The sequence below is a fragment of the Callithrix jacchus genome, chromosome 2 (genome assembly GCF_049354715.1).
Source record: "Callithrix jacchus isolate 240 chromosome 2, calJac240_pri, whole genome shotgun sequence".
Lineage (NCBI taxonomy): Eukaryota > Metazoa > Chordata > Mammalia > Primates > Cebidae > Callithrix > Callithrix jacchus.
In genome coordinates this window covers 148,630,776-148,653,822 of record NC_133503.1, presented here as the reverse complement: position 1 = coordinate 148,653,822, position 23,047 = coordinate 148,630,776, and the positions used below count along the sequence as shown (strand labels likewise).

The following is a 23,047-nucleotide window of genomic DNA, read 5'->3' as shown; positions in this document are numbered from 1 at the left end:
CAGCTGGCACATAACAGCTCAATGAATGTTAGCAATCATTCACAGATGGAGCCTTTTCTTTCCTCCAGGGCTCTTGCCTTTTTGCCATTTCTTTCTCTCTTTCTGAGGCCAAGCCTGGAAAGCCATGGGGACCTGACATTGCTTTTTCTCCCTGGGATTATGGTCTTTCCTCTTCCCACACAAGGGAGCAAGGTATTCTTTTTCTCCCACCAGAGTAGTTCAATTAAATAGGACTAACATTAAGTGACTCTAATTGTTTTTTATTAATGTTTAACTGCTAAATTTCTTTTTCAATTAAATAATTGTGTCTTTATGCTCAGAGGCCCTTTTTACATATATATGGAAGTTCATTTATTTTCTTAAAGGAAATACCACCTGCAAAACTATTAATGACTTGAGCTCTGTGATTAGTTCATTTTAGTGACATTTTGAGATTTAATAATTAATCTGGCTCAAGTTCAAAGAAAGAAAACTCAATGCCAGAAATTCCTAGCCAGCAAATAATATAAACAAACCATACAATTGTCCCCTCAAATAACAGGAATCATTGAGATGGCCTTCTTGCAATTAGAAATGTTTTTAAAAATGCATGAGGGAGGTTCAAGAAAGCATGTCAAAACCGCAAAACTCAGTGTACATTCTCATTATTGTAATTGATCAAAGGATGTTTGCAATAGATTTGAATGTGAATAAATTAAATGTGACATTGATTTGGCAGAACGTACTAGTGATTGGCAAGAACACATAGCAGGAGCAGCTTCTGCTAAAGCATAACTCGTTTGGCTGTTGTTTTTATTCTAATAGATTTCTTAGCAACCCACTACTATCATACTAACCTAAGCTCTGTCACTTATTTACTCTTTTGGTTTCTACTCCCAACCAGGCAAGATTAAATTTATTTTTGATTGCTAATCTAGCAGGTGTTCTCTTGGACCTGAATACAGAATACCTTTCGGTGATCTATGCACCTCTTTCTTTTTTCTTCCCACTTTCATAGATGAAAAAGGGTGATCTAATAACTTACTTCATCTTGGCAGTTCAACTTGTAGAACTAGAAAATGTAGTTTAATTAAACAACTTGGCAATATATTCAAGCTGAGACATCGCTATAGCATTTGCTAGGCCTGAATTGTTTCTCAGCATGCTACAAAATTGACACTGTAAAAGAATAATCAGCTCTGAACATTTTGAAACACCAAATTGCCATCGTAATTTTATAATTATGCTGAGGATGGGGGCTGTCAGGTATATTCTTGGAGGCTACCTTCTGAGTGTGACCATCTATTAGTAAACAAATGTTACTGGTATGAGCTCCTGAAACATATTTCATGCCAAATTTCACTTATAATCTATGTAAATTATTTTGTATTCTATGAAAAATGTTTTAATTGACTCAAAGGCAATGTCCTCATACTTTAAATTTTTAAATATTTATTAAAATAAAAATTATTCACTAGTATATATAGTTTAAATTATGGAAAGAAATTAGTAGAGCTGTCAAGATCAAATTTATGTCTGGTAACCAGTAAAAAATGTATGCATTTAGGAATATTTAGTAATTTAAATATTTTTATATCCTTATCTCATGTGTACTTTGAAAAGTATGTCTAACTCCAGTAGATATTAAAAATATATGCACATTAAGCTTTTGCCACAAATGTACTGCTAATTTTTAATGTTAAATTATAACTTTTATAAATCCAGGTTCTCGCTTTTTATATGTAATATAACTTGAACTTTATAAATGAGACATGGTTTTGTTCCCACAGAAAACTGAAAAAGAACCCAGTGACATGGCCATAAGACTGACTCCTGAGTTTTAACTTGCTCTTGAATATAGTAAACTTTCTAACAATGAAGCACTGTTGAATTTATTTTAAACTATATTTAGATTTTGTCTTGGCATGTGTTTTGAACATAGTTATATATGATATACTTGGAATTCACAAGTACTTTAAGCTAAATGGAGACCATTTATAAATGCTAAACTTTAGAGGAACATGGAGCCAGAACATTAAAGAAGAAATGGCATATTATTTGTGTGTGTGTGTGTGTGAGTGATCAACCTGCCTTTTTTCTACCTGGATTCTTGACATTTTAAAGCAAATTTCTAATCTGAGCATTAACTCTACTCCATTTCCATGTCTATCAATATAAAAATTATTCAAGGCCGGGCGCGGTGGCTCACGCCTGTAATCCCAGCACTTTGGGAGGCCGAGGCGGGTGGATCACGAGGTCAAGAGATTGAGACCATCCTGGTCAACATGGTGAGACCCCGTCTCTACTAAAAATACAAAAAATTAGCTGGACACGGTGGCATGTGCCTGTAACCCCAGCTACTCAGGAGACTGAGGCAGGAGAATTGCCTGAACCCAGGAGACGGAGGTTGTAGTGAGCCAAGATCGCGTCATTGCACTCCAGCCTGGGTAATAAGAGTGAAACTCTGTCTCAAAAAAAAAATTATTCAAATAATTTTGAAGTATATTATTATGGAATTTTATGCTTACCATGAATATCACACCATCAGCATCATATATATGTGCATATGAAGTATTACTGAAACACTCCTTCATAGAAGAATTCTCAGTTAACTAGGTTTGAGCCTTTTAAGGAGAAAAATTGGGCTAAGGGATTGAAATCTTGAATGATGGTTTGAAAACAATTATTCATTTTTATTTATACACACATCACACATAACATAAAAAAATACTAGTGACATTTTACATATCTTAAATTAGTAAAAATGGGTAATTTATAATTTGTGTTTATATTTTCTTGTTCATTAGGTATATATATATAATAACAGATAATATTCCTAAAAAGGTTTTTGTATATACTTAGATCTACATCTAAATATTTGATTCTATTTAATAGTATAGACTGAAAAGTATTCACTCCCACACCTCTGGTCTGAATGCAGTTCCAGAGAAGCAGATTGACGGATACCTGAGGTTGAAAACTCTTTGAGTAACCTTTGAACCCATTCAGTTATCTCTCAGCCCTTCCCTTTCCCCAGTACTCATCAAGTAATCTAAACTTATCTTCCAGTTATGATAACTTGATCAGAGAGCACTGGTCATCAGCTCTTAGCCTTCCTCCAGATAGTAGAGTGCATTTCCAAAGCCCCAGGTTTACATAGCATTAGTTTTCTTTCTCTCTCCTGACGTATCATTGGAGAGGCCTCTAGTATTTTTCTGCCATTTGTTTTACCTCCTCTTTATGGTTCAAATATCCACTTCTGTTATCTAATATCTTCCACAGCGATAAATGTGTATTAGAGCTGAATTTCCTGCCTTTATGGAAAGTTCATGATTAGTAGGATTTCACATGAGGGACTGTATGATTGGAGTGGGGTAACTACTGATTATGTCATGCCTAATGTCTATGAGTGAGCTATAAGTCAGCATGTTGGTAAATTGCATATTTAAGATTTGTTTTTTAAAAAAAAAAACTTTAAACCTCTTGTCATTACTGTACAGAGCAAGTAGCAACATTGAATGCAACAATGATATAGTCACTTGGGGGGCTAAGGGAGGGATACCAGGGGTGGGGCAATTAGGGAGGGATAACAGGAGAAGTAATTAATGTAGATGGGGGAGAGGGAGGGGGATGGATGCAGCAAACCCCTATGGCACGTATATACCTATGTAACCTGCACAATCTGCACATGTGCCCCAGAACTTAAAGTATAATAAAAAATAATAATAATATAGTCACCAAAAGGGCTCTTAAGCAGGGCTCTTAGCAAAGTAACAGCATTGGAAAGGACTTGAGCTACAACCTTCTGAGGGCTTAAGTTCACATCACTGAATGAATGAATAGTACACTATAAATAACCATTAACTACATTACAAAAACAATGATGAGCTTGTTAAAGGCATTTAGAGTTTTCTCTTTTTTAATCCTTCACAATGTTAATTTATATGGAATTTTGACCAGAAAAATATATAAATTCAAACATTTAATACATGCAAGTTGAGCAGCTCAAATTCAAAATCCAACATGCTCCAAAATCCAAAACTTTCTGAGCACTATTACAGCACTCAAAAGATTTGGGGCTACTTAACTGGTAAGTACGAAAAAGCAAATATTTCAAGATCCAAAAAATTCAAAATCCCAAACACTTCTGTTCCCAAGCATTTCAGATAAGGGATACTTACCCTGTAATACTTTTCACAATTGATAATTTGTTTTCCCAATATTAAGGCTTCATAAACAACTCAAGCCTAAACTAATTTGTTCCAGCAGAACACCCCTGAAAAGAGAGAGATTGTCACAGAACACTGGTTATTTATAACACCTACATTTAAGGAAAGTTTTGACACACAGATTTTGATAAAGCGTATGCCTTTTTTCTTTCTTCTGTCAGTATGGTTTCTTTCTCTTCTTCCCTGAGATTGTTGGAGAATGATATTCTTCAATATTTCACTCCAGGAGACTCTTTATATGACCCTCTTAGAAGGGGTTGACCTCATGCATGCCTCATTTGTCAACTCCATGAGGTTCTGCTTCTGATGGACAAGAAGGCCATTGTTGATATACTGCTGTATATCCCTAGCCATGGGAGCCAGGACAATGATGTAAAATATGGAAGCTTTGGTGAGCAGAGACTTTTTTGTTGATGGGGATAAGGAGGTAATGAGGCAGAGTGTCGTTAATTTGAGGGTCCACATGGTAACGACAGCCCTCTTGCCTTTCAGGCTGTGCATCTCCTGAACCAGGTTTATAAAGCTTGAGAAGTTTGCTTGGCAACGTAATAATGACTGGCCTCAAAATCCATATTGGCAGTTTCAATGGACAGTGTAACAATGCTCCTCATGTGCTCAGGGAACTCAGATTGGGTGGACATAGAGTTTCAGGACATCTAGCACCAAGCAGAGTGTCCAAAACTCTGGTGTTTTTCTCTACAATGAAGTCCTTCATTCTGATCATTTTCACTGCTATTTATTCTACAAGGTTTCCATCTTGTATCATTTTCCTTCAGCTGAAGTATTTCCTTTAATATTTCTTGTAGTACAGGTTTACTTGTGACAAATTCAGCTTTTCTCTGAAAATGTTCTTAGAATATCTTCATTTTTAAGATATTTTTGCTTGATAGAGAATTGTACGTTTTTTCTGATGAGAACTCAATGTTATTTATTATCTTTATCTTTGTATAAGTGTCTTTTTTCCTGTGTCTGTTTTTAAGATTTTATCATTAGTTTTTAGCAATTTGATTTAGATGTGCTTTGGTTTTGTGATTATCCTGCTTGCAGTTGTTGAGCTTCTAAGATCAGTGAATTTATGTTTTTATCTCTTTGGAATATTTTAGTCATTATTTTCTCCTCTCCTTCTGTGACTACATGTATGTCAGACTGCATAGTATTGTCCAATAGCTCACTGAGACTCTGTTCATTTTTTAGCCTTTTTAAAATCTCTCTCCTGCTTCAGTTTATGTATTTTCCATTGTCTTATATTCAGATTCCCTGTTCTTCTACAGTATCTAATCTACCATTAAGCACTCAATTTTTTTATTTCGTAGGTTGTTTTTCATGTCGATGTTATATTTCGTCCTTTATTACAGTTCCCATTTCTTTCCTCATGATTTTTTTTTAAATCTTTAGACATTTTTATAGTAACTGTGATAAAGTCCTTGTCTGTTGATTTCACCATTTCTATCATGTCTAGGTCTACTTCTATTGACTAGTTTTGGGTCATACTTTCCGCTTCACCTTTTGATTACATGATGAACATTGAAATATTATGTATAGTATCTCAATTTTGTTGTCTGCCTTTAGAAAATACTGAGTTTTGTTCTGGAAGGCTATTAATTGACATGTGAATCAGCCCACACTTTTGGAAGCTTTTGTTGTTGTTGTTGTTGTTGATACAGGCTCTCACTCTGTCACCCAGGCTGGAGTGTAGTGGTGCGATCTCAGCTGACTGCAGCTTTGACTTACCAGTCTCAAATGATCCTCCCACCTCAGCCTCCCAAGTAACTGGGACCACAGCTGTATGTCACGAGGCCTATCTACTTTTCATATTTTTTTGTAGCAACAGGATTTCATCATGTTACCCAGGCTGATCTTGAACTCCTGGGTAATAGCCATGTTACCCTGGCTGATCTTGATCTTGGACTCAAAAAAGCCACCCACCTCAGCCTCCCAACATTCTGGGATTACAGGCATGAGCCACCATGCCTGGCTAGAATCTTATTTTTAAGTTTTGTTAGGGTGGCTTTAGAGCAGTAGAGTCAAATCCCAGTTGTTGCAATGATGGCAATGTTTTATGACTGTGCTTTCCAATATAGTGGGCACTAGTCATATTTGGCTATGAAATACTTGAAATGTGGCTAGTATAATTCAGTAACTGAATTTTTCATTTAATTTAAGTGGTATGTGGCTAGTGCCTACTGTATTGTACAGCACAGGTCTTAAATAGGCTGTACTCCCAAGCTAGTTTAGCCCTACACCTGAGTGACCCTTCTGAGGTCTTTATAATGCCTCAGGTGTTCAGTGAACTCTCCCCGGCTGGTTAGAACTTGAGTTTTTCCTAGTCCAGTGCAAACTCCAGTAATTTTCAGCCTATAGTTCCCCAGTATTCTTCAGTGAAAAGTTGTCATTCCTGGCTTTGTGAAGTTTCACCCCGCACATGGACAGCTTAATTTTCAGCTGAACTCTCAAGTAGATTACTATGCAAATTTCTAAAACTTGCTCTGTGTATCCTGGTACTCTGCCTAACATATCCCAGCATATTCTAGCTTTCTCTGACTCACTAAACAATTCTTCTCTCTCTCTCTCCCTAAATCACCATTTTCTGCTTGGGTTCCCCAACCCTGTGTTGCAGCCAGTAATGTGCCTCCAGCCAGAAAGCTGGGATGATACAGGGCTTATCTCATTTGTTTCTCATTGATGCCCTTTGGGGATCACACTACTGTGCTGCCTGTTGTCCAGTATCTGAAAAATGTATTTTTGTCCAGTTTTCTAGTTGTGTCATGGCAGGAGGACTAGTCTGGTGCCAGTTTTTCCATCTTTTGTCTGAAACTAGTAGATTACCTCTTACTTAGTAACACCTCTACCCATCTCAAAGAGAGATAGGTACAAGTTAGGTATGTTTATTTTTTAATAGAATGAGATAAACACTCACTTTTTAAAAATCTATTTGTACCTTCCTCTGTTGTACTATTACTGCCCAGTAGCCAGTTCTTTCCCAATCTTTACAACAACCCATTGAAGAAGACATGTTATCTCCATTTCACACAACACGGAAGTGAGACACAGGGAAGTTAAGTAATATTCACAGGGTTGCACAGCTGGTAATTGGAAGAACTGGGATTTGTATTCAGTGGTCTGGCTTCAGAGCCCAAATTCTGTGCCACTATTGAGAAATGTTCAGAGAATAATACTGTGAAGAGTATACATATGAGTTACTTGAGTTATAAATATTTATACCTACATAGTCACATATAAACAAGATTCAATTTTTAAGTCAATAATGTTTGGCTTACAGTAGAATATGGAAAAATCTGTAATCTGCATAAACTTTTCAATCTTTAAGGGAACTCAAGAGGTTACTTGAGGGGAGCAAAAGGAAATACGTCCATTTGGTATTGTTTGTTCATTTATTTAATTTTTTCAAGACAGTCTTGCTCTGTCACCCAGGTTGGAGTACAGTGGCATGATCTTGGCTCACTGCAACCTCCACCTCATTGGAGCTATTCTCATGCCGTAGTCTTCAGAGTAGCTGGGATTACAGAGTGTACCACCACACCTGGCTAATTTGTGTATTTTTAGTAGAGCCAGGGTTTTGCCTTGTTGGTCAGGCTGGTGTTGAACTCCACCTCCCAAAGTGCTGGGATTACAGATGTGAGCCACTACACCGGCCCATTTGGCATTGTTTTATAAAAGCTTACTCACCTTGTAATACATAGCTATCTTAAGAAACATAATACTCTTATGCATATAAGCCCCATTTTCAGATAAAGAAACTGAGACTAAAAAAGTTAAGTAGCTTTCTTGGTGTCACACAGCTAGTAAATGGTAGATTTGGGATTGGAACCCTGTCTGAGTCAAAGAATTACCCATGTGGATGATCATCACAATGTTATTTTTTTAATGAAGAAGTGAAATATTGAAGCATCAGTAGGGGAGTTGTTAAGTAAATTATGGTATACTAGTGATATAATACCATTCAGCCATCTTTTTTTAAATGTTGAAGAAAAATATTTATTGGCAGCAAGATAAATATGTGAAATGATGAATATTTGTTTTTAAAATACAAATATTTATGTGAAGAAAGACCCTCATTCCTGCTTTATCCTTACAAAAACACTGAAACATACTGTTATTTGATAAATATATGGAAATATAAGGTGATATTTTTCCAAGGAATTGTAAGGGAAAATACTTGCTTCATGGGAATTTATACTTGAAAAATAGACTTTCTCTTTTTCTTTTTTTGAGGCAGAGTCTCGCTCTGTCGCCAAGCACCAGGCTGGGGTGCAGTGGTATGATCTCAGCTCACTGCAACCTCCGCCTCCTGGGTTCAAGCAATTCTCCTGCCTCAGCCTCCCAAGTAGTTGGGACTACAGACGCGTGCCACCATGCCCAGCTAATTTTTATATTTTAGTAGAGACAGGGTTTCACGATGTTGGCCAGAATGGTCTCAATCTCTTGACCTCATGATCCGCCCACCTAGGCCTCCTGAAGTGCTGGGATTACAGCTGTGAGCCACCGCGCCTGGCCTGAAAATAGACTTTCTTAAGAGTCTTCAAGGTGTACAATTCCTATCCTGTTTTCTCCACCTGACTACTTTCTTATCAATCCCAAATAGTTTTGTTGTTGTTGTTGTTGTTGTTTGTTTGTTTGTTCTGAGATGGAGTCTTGCTCTGTCACCCAGGCTTAAGTGCTGTGGTGGAATCTCAGCTCACTGCAACCTCCACCTCCCAGGTTCAAGTGATTCTTCTACCTCAGCCTCCTAAGTAGCTGGAACTGCAGGTATGCACGATAATGCCCAGCTAATTTTTGTATTTTTAGTAGAGACAGGGTTTTGCCATGTTGGCCCGCCTGGTGTCCAACTCCTAGCCTCAAGTGATCCACCCACTTCAGCCTCCCAAAATGCTAGGATTACAGGCATGAGCCATAGCACCTGGACATTCAATTCTAAATATTTACAAGACTGTATTTATTTTCATAAATGATTTATGTTCTGTTTAATTTTGCCTGGTAACAGTTGTATTTTTTCAGAAAAACAAAAGAAATTCCTTTTTAGAAAACATAGTCTCTATATATTTCAACTCTGAAATCTTTAATCCATCTTCATATGTAAAAATAATTAATATACTCAGATTGGCTTTTCCTTTGCTCAATAGCGATTATAAGAAAGTCTTAGAAGAGTAATGTTGAATAAAGAGAAATTATGTGAAGGCAGGAGAAACGAGAACCTATCTTTGCCCTCCATTTTCTTTTTATCAAAAAGCACAGGCATTTACCAGTTCTAAGACTGCAACTATAGAGGTGATGCAAATAAAGTAGGTGATGTGACTGGTAAACAAAAACCCAAGCAAGCTCTAGACCAATTTCTGAGTATCCTCTTGCTACTTGAGGTAGATTACTAGTGCAAGTTTAACCTGGTTCTGAACCTTTCATTCTACTCCAAGGAACGAGCTTCTATTAAGACACAGGAACTTGAATTTTTTCTACTTTCGCTATTTCCGGTATGATATGGAGGAATTTCCTTTGTGATATATTGTCACCTTACATAAGAATTCTAGAGGCTATAGGAAAAAGAAAACCTGATTTCTCTACTCTCACCCTCATTGTAACAACTGCCTGGAAGATCAGTTACTGTGGTGATTAAACTACTCATGGGGAATTGCTCTGTGTTGTGAAAATTACAAGAATATTTATAATTATTGTTCTTTCCTGTACATAGTTGCTTTGAGGAAGAAGTTTTATTAGATATGCGCTTCGTCATTTCTAAAACTAAGTCTGTAACACAAAAACCACAAAACAAATTCCCCCGTTAAGTACAAACTGTCATTTTTTCTTTTAAGACGGAGTTTCACCATGTTTGCCAGGCTGGTCTCGAACTCCTGACCTCAGGTGATCCACCTGACTTAGCCTCCCAAAGTGCTGGGATTACAGGAGTGAGCCACTGCTCCTGGCCCAAACTGTTATTTTAAATGTTACTTTAGTATTGGAGCTTACTTTTTTAAAGGACTATACAGTCAATATTCCTTGAAATTCACTTGAGAAACAGAAAGGTAATAGCATACATTTAGATATTCAGATGTGGCCCTTTAAGTGTCATTTTTTGAAAGTTTTGAAATTTTAAAAATGCTTGAGAGAACTTTTTTTTTGGTCACTGTTGTCAAGATATTAGTTACATTAACATTCTAATTTCACATTACAAATAACATGTTCTTAAAAATCAGATAATACAGGTAAGCAAAAAGAACATTAATTATTTGCACACATTTAGAAATGCATTGTAAAAACAGGGAATGAATAAAGACCAAAGATGTAACTACTGTATTGCATTTGTTTTTAAGATACCTATCTTTTCAAATTTTAACATCTTTGTCACTGCGTGTGGAGTTTGCCTTTTTAAATGCTATAATGATACTTCTTAAATGTGGTCTTTTATTAAAGAAAATACAGTAACAAAGGATTGATTGTAATTTTTGGAATAGATCCTCCTAGACAGAAATTGAGGAACAGTACTGCATTGTACAAACTCTGCACAGATTTGAGAAAGTATTTCCAATAGCAAAGTGCCTCTTTGCAACGGTGTCTAGGGCATGCCAAACCCTGATTCCATTCCTATGTCCCGCCTTTCCTGCCATACCTCCCCAGAGGAGAAAGGGAACTATTAATAGATAGGGCTTGGTTCTGGTACTATAGAAGGTGATGTTAGCATTCACACATTTGAACAGCAAAGGAAAAAAAAGGGTAGTCACAGCACTTCTTTCTCACCAGTGGAAAAGTATAGTCACTGATGTGTTTTAAGGCAGAAATCAGTGTTAGGCTTAGGAAATTTTTCATAGCGTCTCTTAGGCTCTCGTGTAATTTCACATTTGTTTGTTTCATTTTTTGGGTAGTAAATATTTCTACTATGTGGTGTTTCATGTCTATTATAGCATAAAATCAGGACAAACTGTTTATGTAACACTAGTATGTAATCATACGGCTTTTTCAAACATATACGTATCTGTTTATTATTTAAATGCAAAGTATGTATGTACATATATGTATATGATATGTATTTTATTTTTATTGGCCATTTTCATAAAAACTTTTTAATTTTTTTAACTAGAAATTTGATAATTTCTTCCATTTATATATACATGCAGGAAATACTAAAGAATGAAAAATACAGAGAAGAAATCAAAATAAAAAGCCGAGAGTTTTATGAAAAAGAAAAAGTCCTTAGTAAAGAGACCAATGAAGAACTCTTGGCTCCACCAGCTGACACTCAAATTAAAGGACATGCCTCTGCTCCATACTTTGGAAAGGAAGAACCCTCAGTGTCTCCCAGCAGCACTGGTAAAACCTATCAGCCAGGATCCTGGATGCCACAAGATGGCAAGAGCCCCAGTAAATGAATGCATCATGGTCAAATATTTTCGTGTATATGAGTGTGACTATTTTAACAAATAAAAGAAATCAAAAGTGAATTGCCTTGTATTTTCTGAATGTAAAAGTTTCCTATTCCATTAATCTTAAGAGTACGTTTTTAGTATGCACAAGAAATGTGAGAGTATGTACTATAGAAATCTAATGTCTTTTAGACCTAATTCCTTCATTTGACTTAGTCATTGTTATTTATGAATTTGCTTAGATTTGTTTTTCCCTCCTAGGATTACTCCCTTGAGAAGGATCCTGTAGCTGTGAATCCTCAGTACACTTTGGATCTTTATGATCATTTGGGAACCACTCATAGATATAACTTGGTAGAAATAATGAGAAATAAAAGAGTGAACTCTCCCAGCTGATCAAATATAGGAGAAAAAGAATGAAAAGATTCTTATTTCTGGAGAGGTTACCTGTAAGATTCTGAAAGACTAACCAAAAATGTGAACTTGGATAAAACAGGTGGAGGCAAAGAAAACTTAGCCAGTAAGTGAAAAAAGCCATTGAGACCTTGATGAGAAGATGGGACAAAAGCTAGCTTATGTAGGACTGCGGTTGGAATTTGGAGAGGAATTAGGACCAATAGAAGTCTACAATCCATAACAAAGTCTGAAAGAACAATAGAGAAAGAAATAATACAATAATGGAGTTCCATGAGAATGAAAATTACTGTGAAAACATAGACAATTGGGGAAAGCTCTCAAAAAGCAGAAATCAATTCCATTAGAAGACAGAAGACAATATACATGTTAAAACATTACCTACAAAAGTACATTAAAAGGGTCATACATTTTCTGGAGTGCACAACCAAGTTTTTATTGTTATTCTAAAACCCTCACGGTGTTTGACATACAATAGATGCTCAATGTTTACTGAATGAATGACCCAAATTTTTATGCTCTGAATATAAGTAAATCCTTGGTTAAGCATTAACAATGAATTCCTAAAAACACAGATTAAAATTTTTACTTAATAGCAGGTAAAAAATTTAACTGCCTAAGAAATACACTACAGAAATAAAGCATTTATACTAAAACAAGTAATTAAGTGACAAAATCACCACACTTAATGACAAAAAGCCCAACATTCCAGCAGTTGTCATATAGTACCAGGTGAAATATTTTATTTCTACTACATCATTTCAAAGTGGTATTACATTTTACCACAGAGGCAATAAAAGAACTAGCCACTAGGTAGGATGAAAGCAGATACATACAGCCAGCAGGGTGGCTCAGACCTGTAATTCCAGTGCTTTGGGAGGCAAAGACAGGAGGAGTGCTTGAGGCCAGGCATTTGAGAACAGCCTGGGCAACCTAACGAGACCCCATCACCACAAAAAAAAAAATTTTTTTTTTGAGACAGAGTCTCATCTGTTGCCCAGGCTGGAGTGCAGTGGTACCATCTCAGCTTACTGCAACCTTCGCCTCCAGGGTTCAAGTGATTCTCCTGCCTCAGCCTCCCAAGTAGCTATGATTACAGATGTGCACAACCACTCCCAGCTAATTTTTGTATTTTTAGTAGAGGCAGGGTTTCATGATCCACTTCAATACCATGTTGGCCGGGCTGGTCTTGAATTTCAGACCTCAGATGATCCACCTGCCTTGGCCTCCCAAAGTGCTGGGATTACAGGCATGAGCCACCATGCCCTGAAGCAAAAAAATTTTTTAATTAGCTGAGCATGGTGGTGTGTACCTGCAGTCCCAGCTACTTGGGAGGCTGAAGTGGGAGGATCACTTGAACCCAGGAGTTCAAGGTTGCTGTGAACTATCATGAGGCCACTGTACCCCCACTGTACTCCAGCCTGGTGACATAGCATGACTGTCTCTAAAAAAAAGGCCAGGCATGGTAGCTCACACCTGTAATCCCAACACTTTGGAGGCCGAAGCAGGCAGATCACTTGAGATCAGGAGTTCGAGACCAGGCTGGCCAGCATGGTGAAACTCCATCTCTACTAAAAATACAAAAATTAGCTGGGTGTGGTGGCGGGCACCTGTAATTCCAGCTACTTTGGAGGCTCAGGCCAGAGAATCACTTGAACCCTGGAGGCGGAGGTTAAAGTGAGCCAAGACCATGCCATCACACTCCAGTCTGGGCTACAAAAGTGAAACTCTTATCTCAAGGGAAAAAAAAAAAGATATATAATTATATAATTTGTGGTATAGTTGGGACTGTGAATTGAGATTAAGATCTACTTAACTCCTGGACTGGATTGCAGAGAAAATTGTAAATGTTTTAACACACTAATGTTTCTACTGCCAAATTCCTGTTAGCTCAATTGCATTCCATATACACCTTTTGCAAATGTTTGCCATATAGTCTGTTTATAAATATCTTAGATATGGCAGAAATTGACTATCAATTTTTATGGTTTTCATTTTAAAATACTTGTTTTGCATAAGCAGCATGAGAAAATCTTGGCCAAGAGTCCTTTATTAAAAATGCCTGTGTTAACAATGATGATACAGAGCCACCATTATTAGTAGAGCTTGTACTTTCAAGGTGATTTCTGGGGTGGAAATGAATTCGTAATGACCTATCCACATCCCTTTCCTCCAGGATAACATGTTAAGGATGACTGGTCACATCAGTTAGGTGGTGTTGGCACAAAGTTAAATATCCTACATAAAAAGTAAATTATAATCTTGGCCTAATTAATATTTGTCTTTCTAAAGAACTTTTCTTTAAAAACTTGGCTTTAAGGACAGACACAAAGGAGAATTAAAAACAGCAAATATTAGTTTGCCCACCATATTTCATATCAGTTTTTTATAATGAAAATGTCTAGTCAAGACAGATTTTAAACCTATGCCAAAAAACCTTTAATTTCAAAGGAAAAACTTCATGTTAACATGAAAAATATTATATACCTTAAGTACTTTATTAGAAGTAAAGCCTTCCATTCCATGCCTCTCCTGTTATACATACTTTTGGTTTTTACAAAAATAGTTTAGTATTACACAAACTGACAAAGTACAGAAACGCTACTGGGTTTAATTACATAAACCTGGCTTGTTAGCTATGCCTTATATACCTGAGGTTAAAAACCAACAAAAATGTAGGAAATAATCATTTTCCATTCCTATTCTTACTAACAGATCTCTGGATGTTATTTGTTTACTTAACCTGGAATCAATACCATTATGTTGTTTAAATGCTACATCATTGACTGAGCTATTTAAATGTAACCTGAGTTTATTAAGAGTAGGCTTTCCCAAATTGTACTTAATTTCTTTGGAGAAAGAGAGGTATAGAGGACAATCTATGGTAGTCAAGTTAAAAGACTCCAAGAGATCATCCAAAAAAGAAATTTGTCTAAGTTGTACATGTGTTTCCCAAACTTCGGGTATTTAACCATGTAATCTCTTTTAATATGTTTGAGAAATGTGAGTTTGTCCTTAAACATGTATTCCAGATATGAAGTAAATCAGCATGATTCTATAACCAGTAACAAATATAAAAGCAATCATTCCTAAATAGGATCAAATTTCCTCCAATTTAGAACTATATAAAATAAAAGGTCTATTTCAACATCAGGTTTCCAGCCCACAGCTTCCTATGCTTATTTCTAGTTCACTTATTATAAAGAAGTGAAATTTTAAATGTCCTTATATATCCGGTAAGTAGTAACATGCTGAAATTTATCATATGGATATTATGGTTCAAGATCTGGCACATAAACTTTGCTTATTTTTGATAAAATGTTTGTTACAGGCAGCCTGGGGACAGCTTTTTCCTCCAAAACCAGCTTTAGAAAGGTAATTGATTGTACTTAGTTCTCAGAACTTCAGAAACAGCATAATAGGTAAACAGTCTCTAGGTATTAAACAATACAAGATATCATTTCTAGTATTCCAGATAATAGTTAATGGGATTATTTAACAACAGTGCTCTGTTGCAGTGGGTGATGATTTTTCTGAAGAATCCCAAACCTCATAATACTCCCTATACTCTCTGACCCCTTACACACACACACACACACACACACAGAAAAATCTTGATCTCACATATATAGAAAGGCTGTCTAAATGATTGGGAAAAGTGAACAAAACAAAAACAGTATACGACAAATACAAAATTGGCATCTGTTAAGACTTACAAATTACAGAAAAACACTTAAATATCTTTAAGTTGTTAGAACAGAACTGATGAAACCGTAACTTTAGTAGATAAATGAGAATTATGACTATATCCTTTGCTTCAATACTTTTACTCTAAAATGTGACCATAAGTAAAACATGTATATAAATTATTTCCATGAACAGCTTGATTGCAGAAAACCAAATGAATTTTAGACATATCAGAGGCTGATAATCTAAATAGCATTGTTATTCAAACTGGTCCATAAACATTCTCAGTGGTCCTTAGGTTCTAAGGAATATAGCCCTTAAGTTTTACAAGTATGCTTAGCTGTAACTGAAATTCTAACCTGCATAACATAATGTAACTTAAGACGTTAGTCCCATAAAAAAAAAAAAAATCCAGGACCTCTTTATAAAAAATTATCAAATTTATTTTAATATCTAGTTTAATTTTTTAAACTGTAGCTGCAGGACAATTTTTTATACCTTAAAATTCATTATCAGGGTACAGAAAACATTAATAAGCTGACAGTGAATTAAATACTAACAGTGAATAAAAATTAATGGGCCATGCATTTATAAAAGCCATGTTTAATAGTAAAATGTTCCAGTTATACTACTTAACTGAAAGAAACATCCTTTAGCTCGTTAATTCCAGTTACAGCACATTCTCATTTTGATATAATTTATCCTTTTCACCCAATTACTACTATACCCAACAAAATGTTTACAAACTTTATACCTTTCTTTACCACTTATGAAGTATGACTTCACTGTTACTCTTGAGGAGTTCTTTAACAGAAATTCAAAGTTTCACTTTGAACCTGTTTGATCAGAAAGTATTAAATATCACTACGAGTTAAAGAATGAAATAAAAAACAAAAGTGGTGTCTATGTAATCAGCGAATTCCCTGATAAGACACTATTTTACAGTTCTGCTTAGCATAAGAATAACCTGGTTCCAAGTTACTACAGTGTTTGGCATTTTTACTGCAAGCTCTAACCATAGTGTTACTCCTCTCAAAAAGCCATCTCTATGAAAATGGCAGTGTTTAAGTACAAAAATTGTTCTATCCAATAGGTGGTATTCTAAATAGTAAAGATAATTCTTTATAAAATCACATTTTAAAAAATGCAAAATGTCTTGATAATTCCCAGCTGTCTCAAAGGCTAAAATAAGAAAATGCAGCAAACAGAAGTACTCATTAATATTATTGTTTTGAGAAAGCCAGAAATGACTCTAAGAAATAAGCAATAATAATAATAGATGTAATTAATATACTGTATCTCTTTTAAGCCAAAGCACACTTTTTACCTCAGACAGGACAGTTCTTTTACATTTTTAATTTCCTTTGTCCAAAACAGGACCTCATTTTAAATAGAGTTCATTTGAATTGAGTTCATAATCTAAACTCATTTTTCCCTATAGGATGTCTTCATTTCAGTACATAATCTACTAAGCAGCAAATTACTAAGTCGGTTATAAGGAATATTTACCATATTAAACGCTAATTTACAATAACTGTCAATAGAAACCTATACACTTCTACACCCAAGCCTAAAAGTCACTACAGTATTGAGGTCAGAACATGATTCTTCCATTTGGTCAAATTTCATTTACTAAATACTGTCAAGAAATCACGCCTGTAATCCCAGCACTTTGGGAGGCTGAGGCGGGTGGATCACGAGGTGAAGAGATCGAGACCATCCTGGTCAACATGGTGAAACCCCGTCTCTACTAAAAATACAAAAAAACTTAGCTGGGCATGGTGGCGCGTGCCTGTAATCCCAGCTACTCAGGAGGCTAAGGCAGGAGAATTGCCTGATCCCAGGAGGCAGAGGTTGCGGTGAGCCGAGATCGCGCCATTGCACTCCAGCCTGGGTAACAAGAGCGAAACTCCGTCTCAAAAAAAAAAAAAAAAAAAAAATCCAAAGAACTTCAATGGGTTCTTCCAAAGATGCATAATTTTCCAAATGATTTTCCCTAGTTGCAGAGACTGTTCAGTCCTTCAATCCTTTTTTAGTCGTTTCGCTTTTGCAATGTTTTCTTGGCGTTTTTGTTTCTTCTTTTGCTCCTTCTCCCTGGCCTCAATCATTTTGGCCAATTTCCAAGACAGTACAGCACTTGCTAGGAACAGTGGAGTAAGGGCCAAAATAACAGTGGTAAGGAAGCCATATGGGTCCTTTGCAGCCCATTCCACAACATACTCAGCCCAAGCCTTTATATCAAACATCTTCATAGCAGTCTTATGAAAACGGGCTGGGGGAAGGGGGTGGAGAACACAGAGGGAAAAAAAACAAACAAAAAAAAAACTGCGGTTAATCAAATTTTGAAAAAGTTTCATCATACAACCAGTTAACTCAGAATTCCATTATCACTCAGTTTGCTTTTTTCAAAAGTACTAATTAGTACTAATGTAATAAAGACTAGTATCCCGAGTTAGGAAAAAGTAATTCATCTAGACAGCCAGAATAGTGGCACTTCAAAGATGTAAAGTTATAGAAGATTAGAAAGAGCCATCTGACTTTATCATAAGGACTATGCATTTTCACATGCCTCCCATATTCAAGACAAACTTTAACAGGAGACTTTTAAAAGAATCTTGAGTTTTCTATGGTCATTCCAGAAAACAGCTTAATACAGTTTGTTATTTTTTGACATATCCTTAGTATGACTAATTAACAAAAATACAAATCAGCAAATTTGGCGTTTGAAAATGACAAGCCACAAAACATGTGAAATGCTCACAGAGGAGGCGAGATGGCTATTTCCAGAAATGGGAAAGAGAGGGTAAAGGAGTCATGACATCACATTAATATGCCAAATAAGCAAAAAGTACTGAGCTATTTTATGCCCTTTCAGCTTTGAGGACCCCTGTTAAAATAAGCCTAATTTAATAAATGAAAAAAGTAGCCTTAACAGATGCCATGTGTTTTGTTCCTTTTTGAGTGTAAGAAAAGGCATCCGGCAAATGAGGATTATGTGACTTGAGTGACGTTTTTCTATTTTGCCCCAGGGCTTTTCTACCTTTCATGTTTGTGTCCACTTCTTTTCAAAGTGCAGACTTAGAATACCTGGGTAGGGAATGAGTGTATATACATCCTCTTACAATTTCAACTGGAATTTTTAAAGAATCATCTACCTTATGCTTCAGTAGTGATCTCTAACTTTGTCCTGGTATTATCAGTGACCCAATCACGATTCAGATGACCCTTGATTGTCTGTCTTCTTGAGTTCTACTGTATACATCTGAGAGATGGTTTAAATTCTGTACAGTTGGTGAGTTGGAGAGAATACAAAAAAGAAAACAAAATTTAAGTCACAACTTTCAGGATAACTTAATAAAATTTTAAATGGAAAATTTCTGTATTGTATATAAGAAACCTATATGACATGTAAAATTGCCTGTAAGTTACAGTAACTTCATATCTGTTTCTTCCTCATTTGAATTTACAATTGCAAATGCCCTGTAAGAAAATCCTAATTACTGGAAATCAAGTATTTTACTAAGTTACTTATTTCAATAATAAAATTTTTTTAGTTCACTGACATATAGGAGGCAAGTTGGCTCACTGATACCACACCCATTCCTATATTTTGAACTTTTTATACTAAAAATGTTGCCATTCATTCCTTTACTGAATTAGGTACACCACTAAATAAATCAAACACCTTACCTTACTCAAAGGTTTTGGGGGGTCTATTATACAATTTATGTTCTTTTCTTAGAAAATGAGATAACCAAAACAAATTATACTAATCCACCCACAATCCTATTACCCCAGGAAAACTGGTTTTATTGTATCTTCCCACGATTTTCAACTGAACACATATGAAAGTGCCTAATACGTTAAATATCTTAGCTCCCAGACTTCATACGACCTCTCCCATACAGCCAGAATTAGGTACTACTGAGATCGACCTGCCTTCACCTTCTCCAGACCAGTAGCGAATAACCAATTTAAGTTTCAGAGATAAGCAAAAGAACTTTGCTGTAAAATAGCCATGGTCCACAGGCCACACATCTCCCTGCACCTCAACTTCGGACCCAAACGCCCCCGCCTCCCACTTTCAGGAATAAATCCTACTCTTCCTCCCGAAACAGATCGACCCGGTTCGATCTCCCAACCAGATCCGCGTGGGCCATGCAGCTGCAGCTGATGGCACTAGACGACCATCCGCACTTCCTCCTTTGTCTTTCCCTTCTTTCTTAACGTTTCTCCCTTGCTCACTCTTCCCTCCTTACCCTATCCGGGCCGCAGACGCACGGGAGCCACGTTCACCCCTGCCCCTCGGCCTTAGCAAGAGCGAGCCCCTCGTCTTGCGAGCGCAGAGCCGGGGGATCCTGGGTTGGCCCCGCCACACTCGGCGCCTCCGCCGTTTCTGCTGGGTACCGGGAGAAAAGCACTGCCGCGGCTGTCACCTGCCCTCTCTACATCTCCCCAGGGGCTCGGATCCCACTCCCGACTCACCGCCTGACCGGAAGCAGGAAGGCGGAAGTCGCGGCCTTTGCGTCCCGCCCACAGGCGTCTTGACCCGCCAGCCGAGCGGGAGGAAGTCCAGGGGTCAGTTTCCGGCTGCGCCATTGCTGCGTGGGGCTTGGGACCTCTACTTATAGGACGTGGGCGGGTGCGGGGCGGGGACAGGGCGGTGTTGAGATATCCGGGGAGCGGCAGGTGAGGCCGCGCGGGGCGGGTGAGGGCAACCGCGCTCCCTTCCGGGCTGGAGCCCGAGACTACCGCGTCCTGCGGGGACCAGGTGGTGACCGAGGAGGCGTGGAGCGGCTTCAGGACTCGAACGGTTCCGAAGCGGCTATGGACTTTAGCCTTTGACCCCGATGTCGATCGACAGACAACCCCCATCCCCTGCTCTAGCCGGACAGTTGGAGGGTCCCGGGTGGGTGAGGTGTTTGGCTGCGGGAAACTCAAGCGGCGGCAAGAAAGCAGTTGGGTCCCCACAAACTGCCCGAAGCCAAGGTGAGGGTCACACAACGACTCTTGACGATTCCGACGAGTTCATTCTGGTTCACATCCCACCTCACGCCTCTCTTCTGGGTGGACAGTAGTTACAATTCTTAGGTAAAGGGGGCAGGCTGCTGGGCCTTGGTGGATCCACTCAACCTTGTTACCAAGGGAAATGCCGCCATGCTATGTGAAAAGGAGGGTTTTGTTGTTTGTTTTTAATAAGTACCTAACTCATTTCACGAAAGAATGATCACTACCTGCCCAGAGTAAACTTGACAAGTAATTAAACTGTCAGGGCACTGAGTTCCCATAGAGGTGCTTGTTCTTTCATTACACAAATAAAGGGATGCAAAAGTCAACATGCAGAAAGAGAAAGAGTGAGTTAATGCTGTCTTCTAATCTACAGGAACTGAAAGATTAGCTTTGGTTTGCTTGGTGACCAAATTTTGTGATTGCTTGCATTGTTTGACTACCTCTGACAAATGTTGCAAGACTCTTCACTGTTTAATTCTCCAAAGACTATAGAATGTTCTCTTTGAGGAGCAAGATACGACATGTTTAACTAGTTTAGGTAAAACAATAAGTATTATTTACTAGGGAACAGGCTTTTGGCAGATAATCTAACCATCTATGATACTGTTCCTCGGGCATATGTTAATGTTTATAATGTTGTATTACCAGCAGTGTTTTCTAACTCATTTTTATTTGAAAACCTAGGTGATAGTTTCAAAGCCTATGCTGCTTAGGCCTAGCCTGTACTTCTAATAGCCAGAAAAAAGCAGACTCAGTCACTGGATTGTGTGCACTAAATACTTACTAGAGGTAACTGATTTTTCTGAAACTTCCCCAAGTCGTGAATTCAAGATGTGATCAGAATGTATTATTTTAACATTCATCATTCTGGAGGCCAACACGTGTTTTAATCATGGTAGATGGTTTTCCCAGTTACTGCCTCTGGATACTTGCAGTGCTGCATCCCTGGTTAAAAGCACAGAAGTCTTGGGCAGGAAGAAAGGGCACATAAGGAGAAAGCCTCTGTAGCTCTTTAGCTGTAATGTAGACCCCAGCCAAAGACTGGTACCTGCTTTGTAGCCTGTTAGGAACTGGACCACACAGCAGGAGGTGAGCGATGGGTGAGTGAGCATCTCTGCCTAAGTTCTGCCTACTGTCAGATCAGCAGCATCATTAGATTCTCATGGTGCGAACCCTATTGTGAACAGCAAGTGCTTGGGATCTAGGTTGTGTGCTGCTTCTGAGAGAGTCGAGCTCGTGAACTAAGATTCACAAGTCTTGGTTGAGTAATGATATGTATACTCTGATAAATCACTCTGAGCATGTTTCTACTTAGGTATGTAGAAAGCATAGTAGGCCATCTCCAATGCCCTTTCAGCTTTAAAATCTGTAAATTGGACTGGATTTGGTCATTTATCTGGCTTAAATAAATAGCATAGTAAGATATTTGATATAAACATCATTGCAAGTTTTCCTAAGGTCTTTTTTTTAAAAAACATTGTCTTGTTCTGGCCTAGCTGGAATGCAGTGGCACTGTCATAGCTCACTGCCTCTTTGAACTCCTGGGCTCCAGGGATCCTTCCTCCTCACCATCTGAGTAGCTGGGACTATAAGCTACAAGCCACTGTATCCAGCTTAGCATTCTCACTGTTTTTAAAAACTGACCAGTGTTAATTTTTTGCTTAATGTATTCAGTTCTAAGTCAAGCCCAACTAGAGAGAATGAGTTTCAGTGATGTTTGTTTGAGACAGGGTCTCACTAAGTCACCCTGGCTAGGTGCAGTGGCTCTATCACAGCTCACTGCAGCCTTGACTGCCTGGGTTCAAGGGATCCTCCCACCTCAGCCTCTAGAGTAGCTGGGACTACAGATGTATGCCACTATGCCCAACTATTTTTTTAAATTTTTTTCTGTAGAGACAGGGTTTCACTGTTTTGCCCAGGCTGGTCTCAAACTCCTCGCCTGAAGTGATTCTCCTGCAAAGGCGCCTTTCAGGGTGCTGGCATTACAGGTGTGAGCCACTGTTCCAGGCTGAGATCTTATTTCTTTGAAAAGATTCTTAATCAGGTTTTCATTCTCTCTCAACTATCTGTCAGAATACCAATTTAGAATAACAAGGAAGTAAGGTCTGATTTACTTCCAAAATATAAAATCTTATTCATGTAAGTTAAACCAAATTAACTAAACCTTATGCTGTTAATTAAGTAGGGCCTGCCTTTGCATAAGATAATTCCTGTGTAGTATATCACACCATCAGCCTCTTCAGCACTAGTGTACTCTATTGCAATTATATTTTATAAGTAGAGCCTTATAAAATTCTTTTTTCTTTTGAGAATGGAAGCCCTGTGGCAGTCATATGCCATTTTTTTGCTTAAAAAGTA

General features: G+C 37.6%; 2 protein-coding genes across 6 annotated transcripts in view; one reads left to right on the top strand and one right to left on the bottom strand.

Annotated features, from left to right (window-relative positions):
- Positions 1–11,656, top strand: part of NDUFAF2 (NADH:ubiquinone oxidoreductase complex assembly factor 2) — a 234,718-nt gene extending 223,062 nt beyond the window's left edge. For 2 of the 5 annotated variants that reach the window (XR_013532301.1, XM_002744928.7), the window contains one exon: positions 11,333–11,656. Coding sequence is in view for 2 of the 5 variants with exons in the window: in XM_002744928.7 (XP_002744974.1) it covers positions 11,333–11,584 (252 nt within the window). In the remaining 3 variants the exon portion in view is untranslated. Of the gene's footprint in view, positions 1–1,769; positions 1,839–8,877; positions 8,976–11,332 lie in introns of those variants that run through there. The other 3 variants (XR_013532300.1, XR_013532302.1, XM_078365472.1) reach the window with 3 other exon arrangements.
- Positions 11,657–14,407: 2,751 nt separating this feature from the next.
- On the bottom strand, positions 14,408–20,185 carry SMIM15 (small integral membrane protein 15). Its single transcript, XM_017969904.4, has 3 exons — positions 19,939–20,185; positions 18,835–18,960; positions 14,408–17,951 (listed from the first exon to the last, which is right to left on the bottom strand). Exon 3 carries the CDS (start codon positions 17,929–17,931, stop codon positions 17,701–17,703), a length of 231 nt encoding a protein of 76 aa, XP_017825393.1. The 5' UTR covers positions 17,932–17,951; positions 18,835–18,960; positions 19,939–20,185; the 3' UTR covers positions 14,408–17,700.
- Between the last annotated feature and the right edge of the window lie 2,862 nt (positions 20,186–23,047).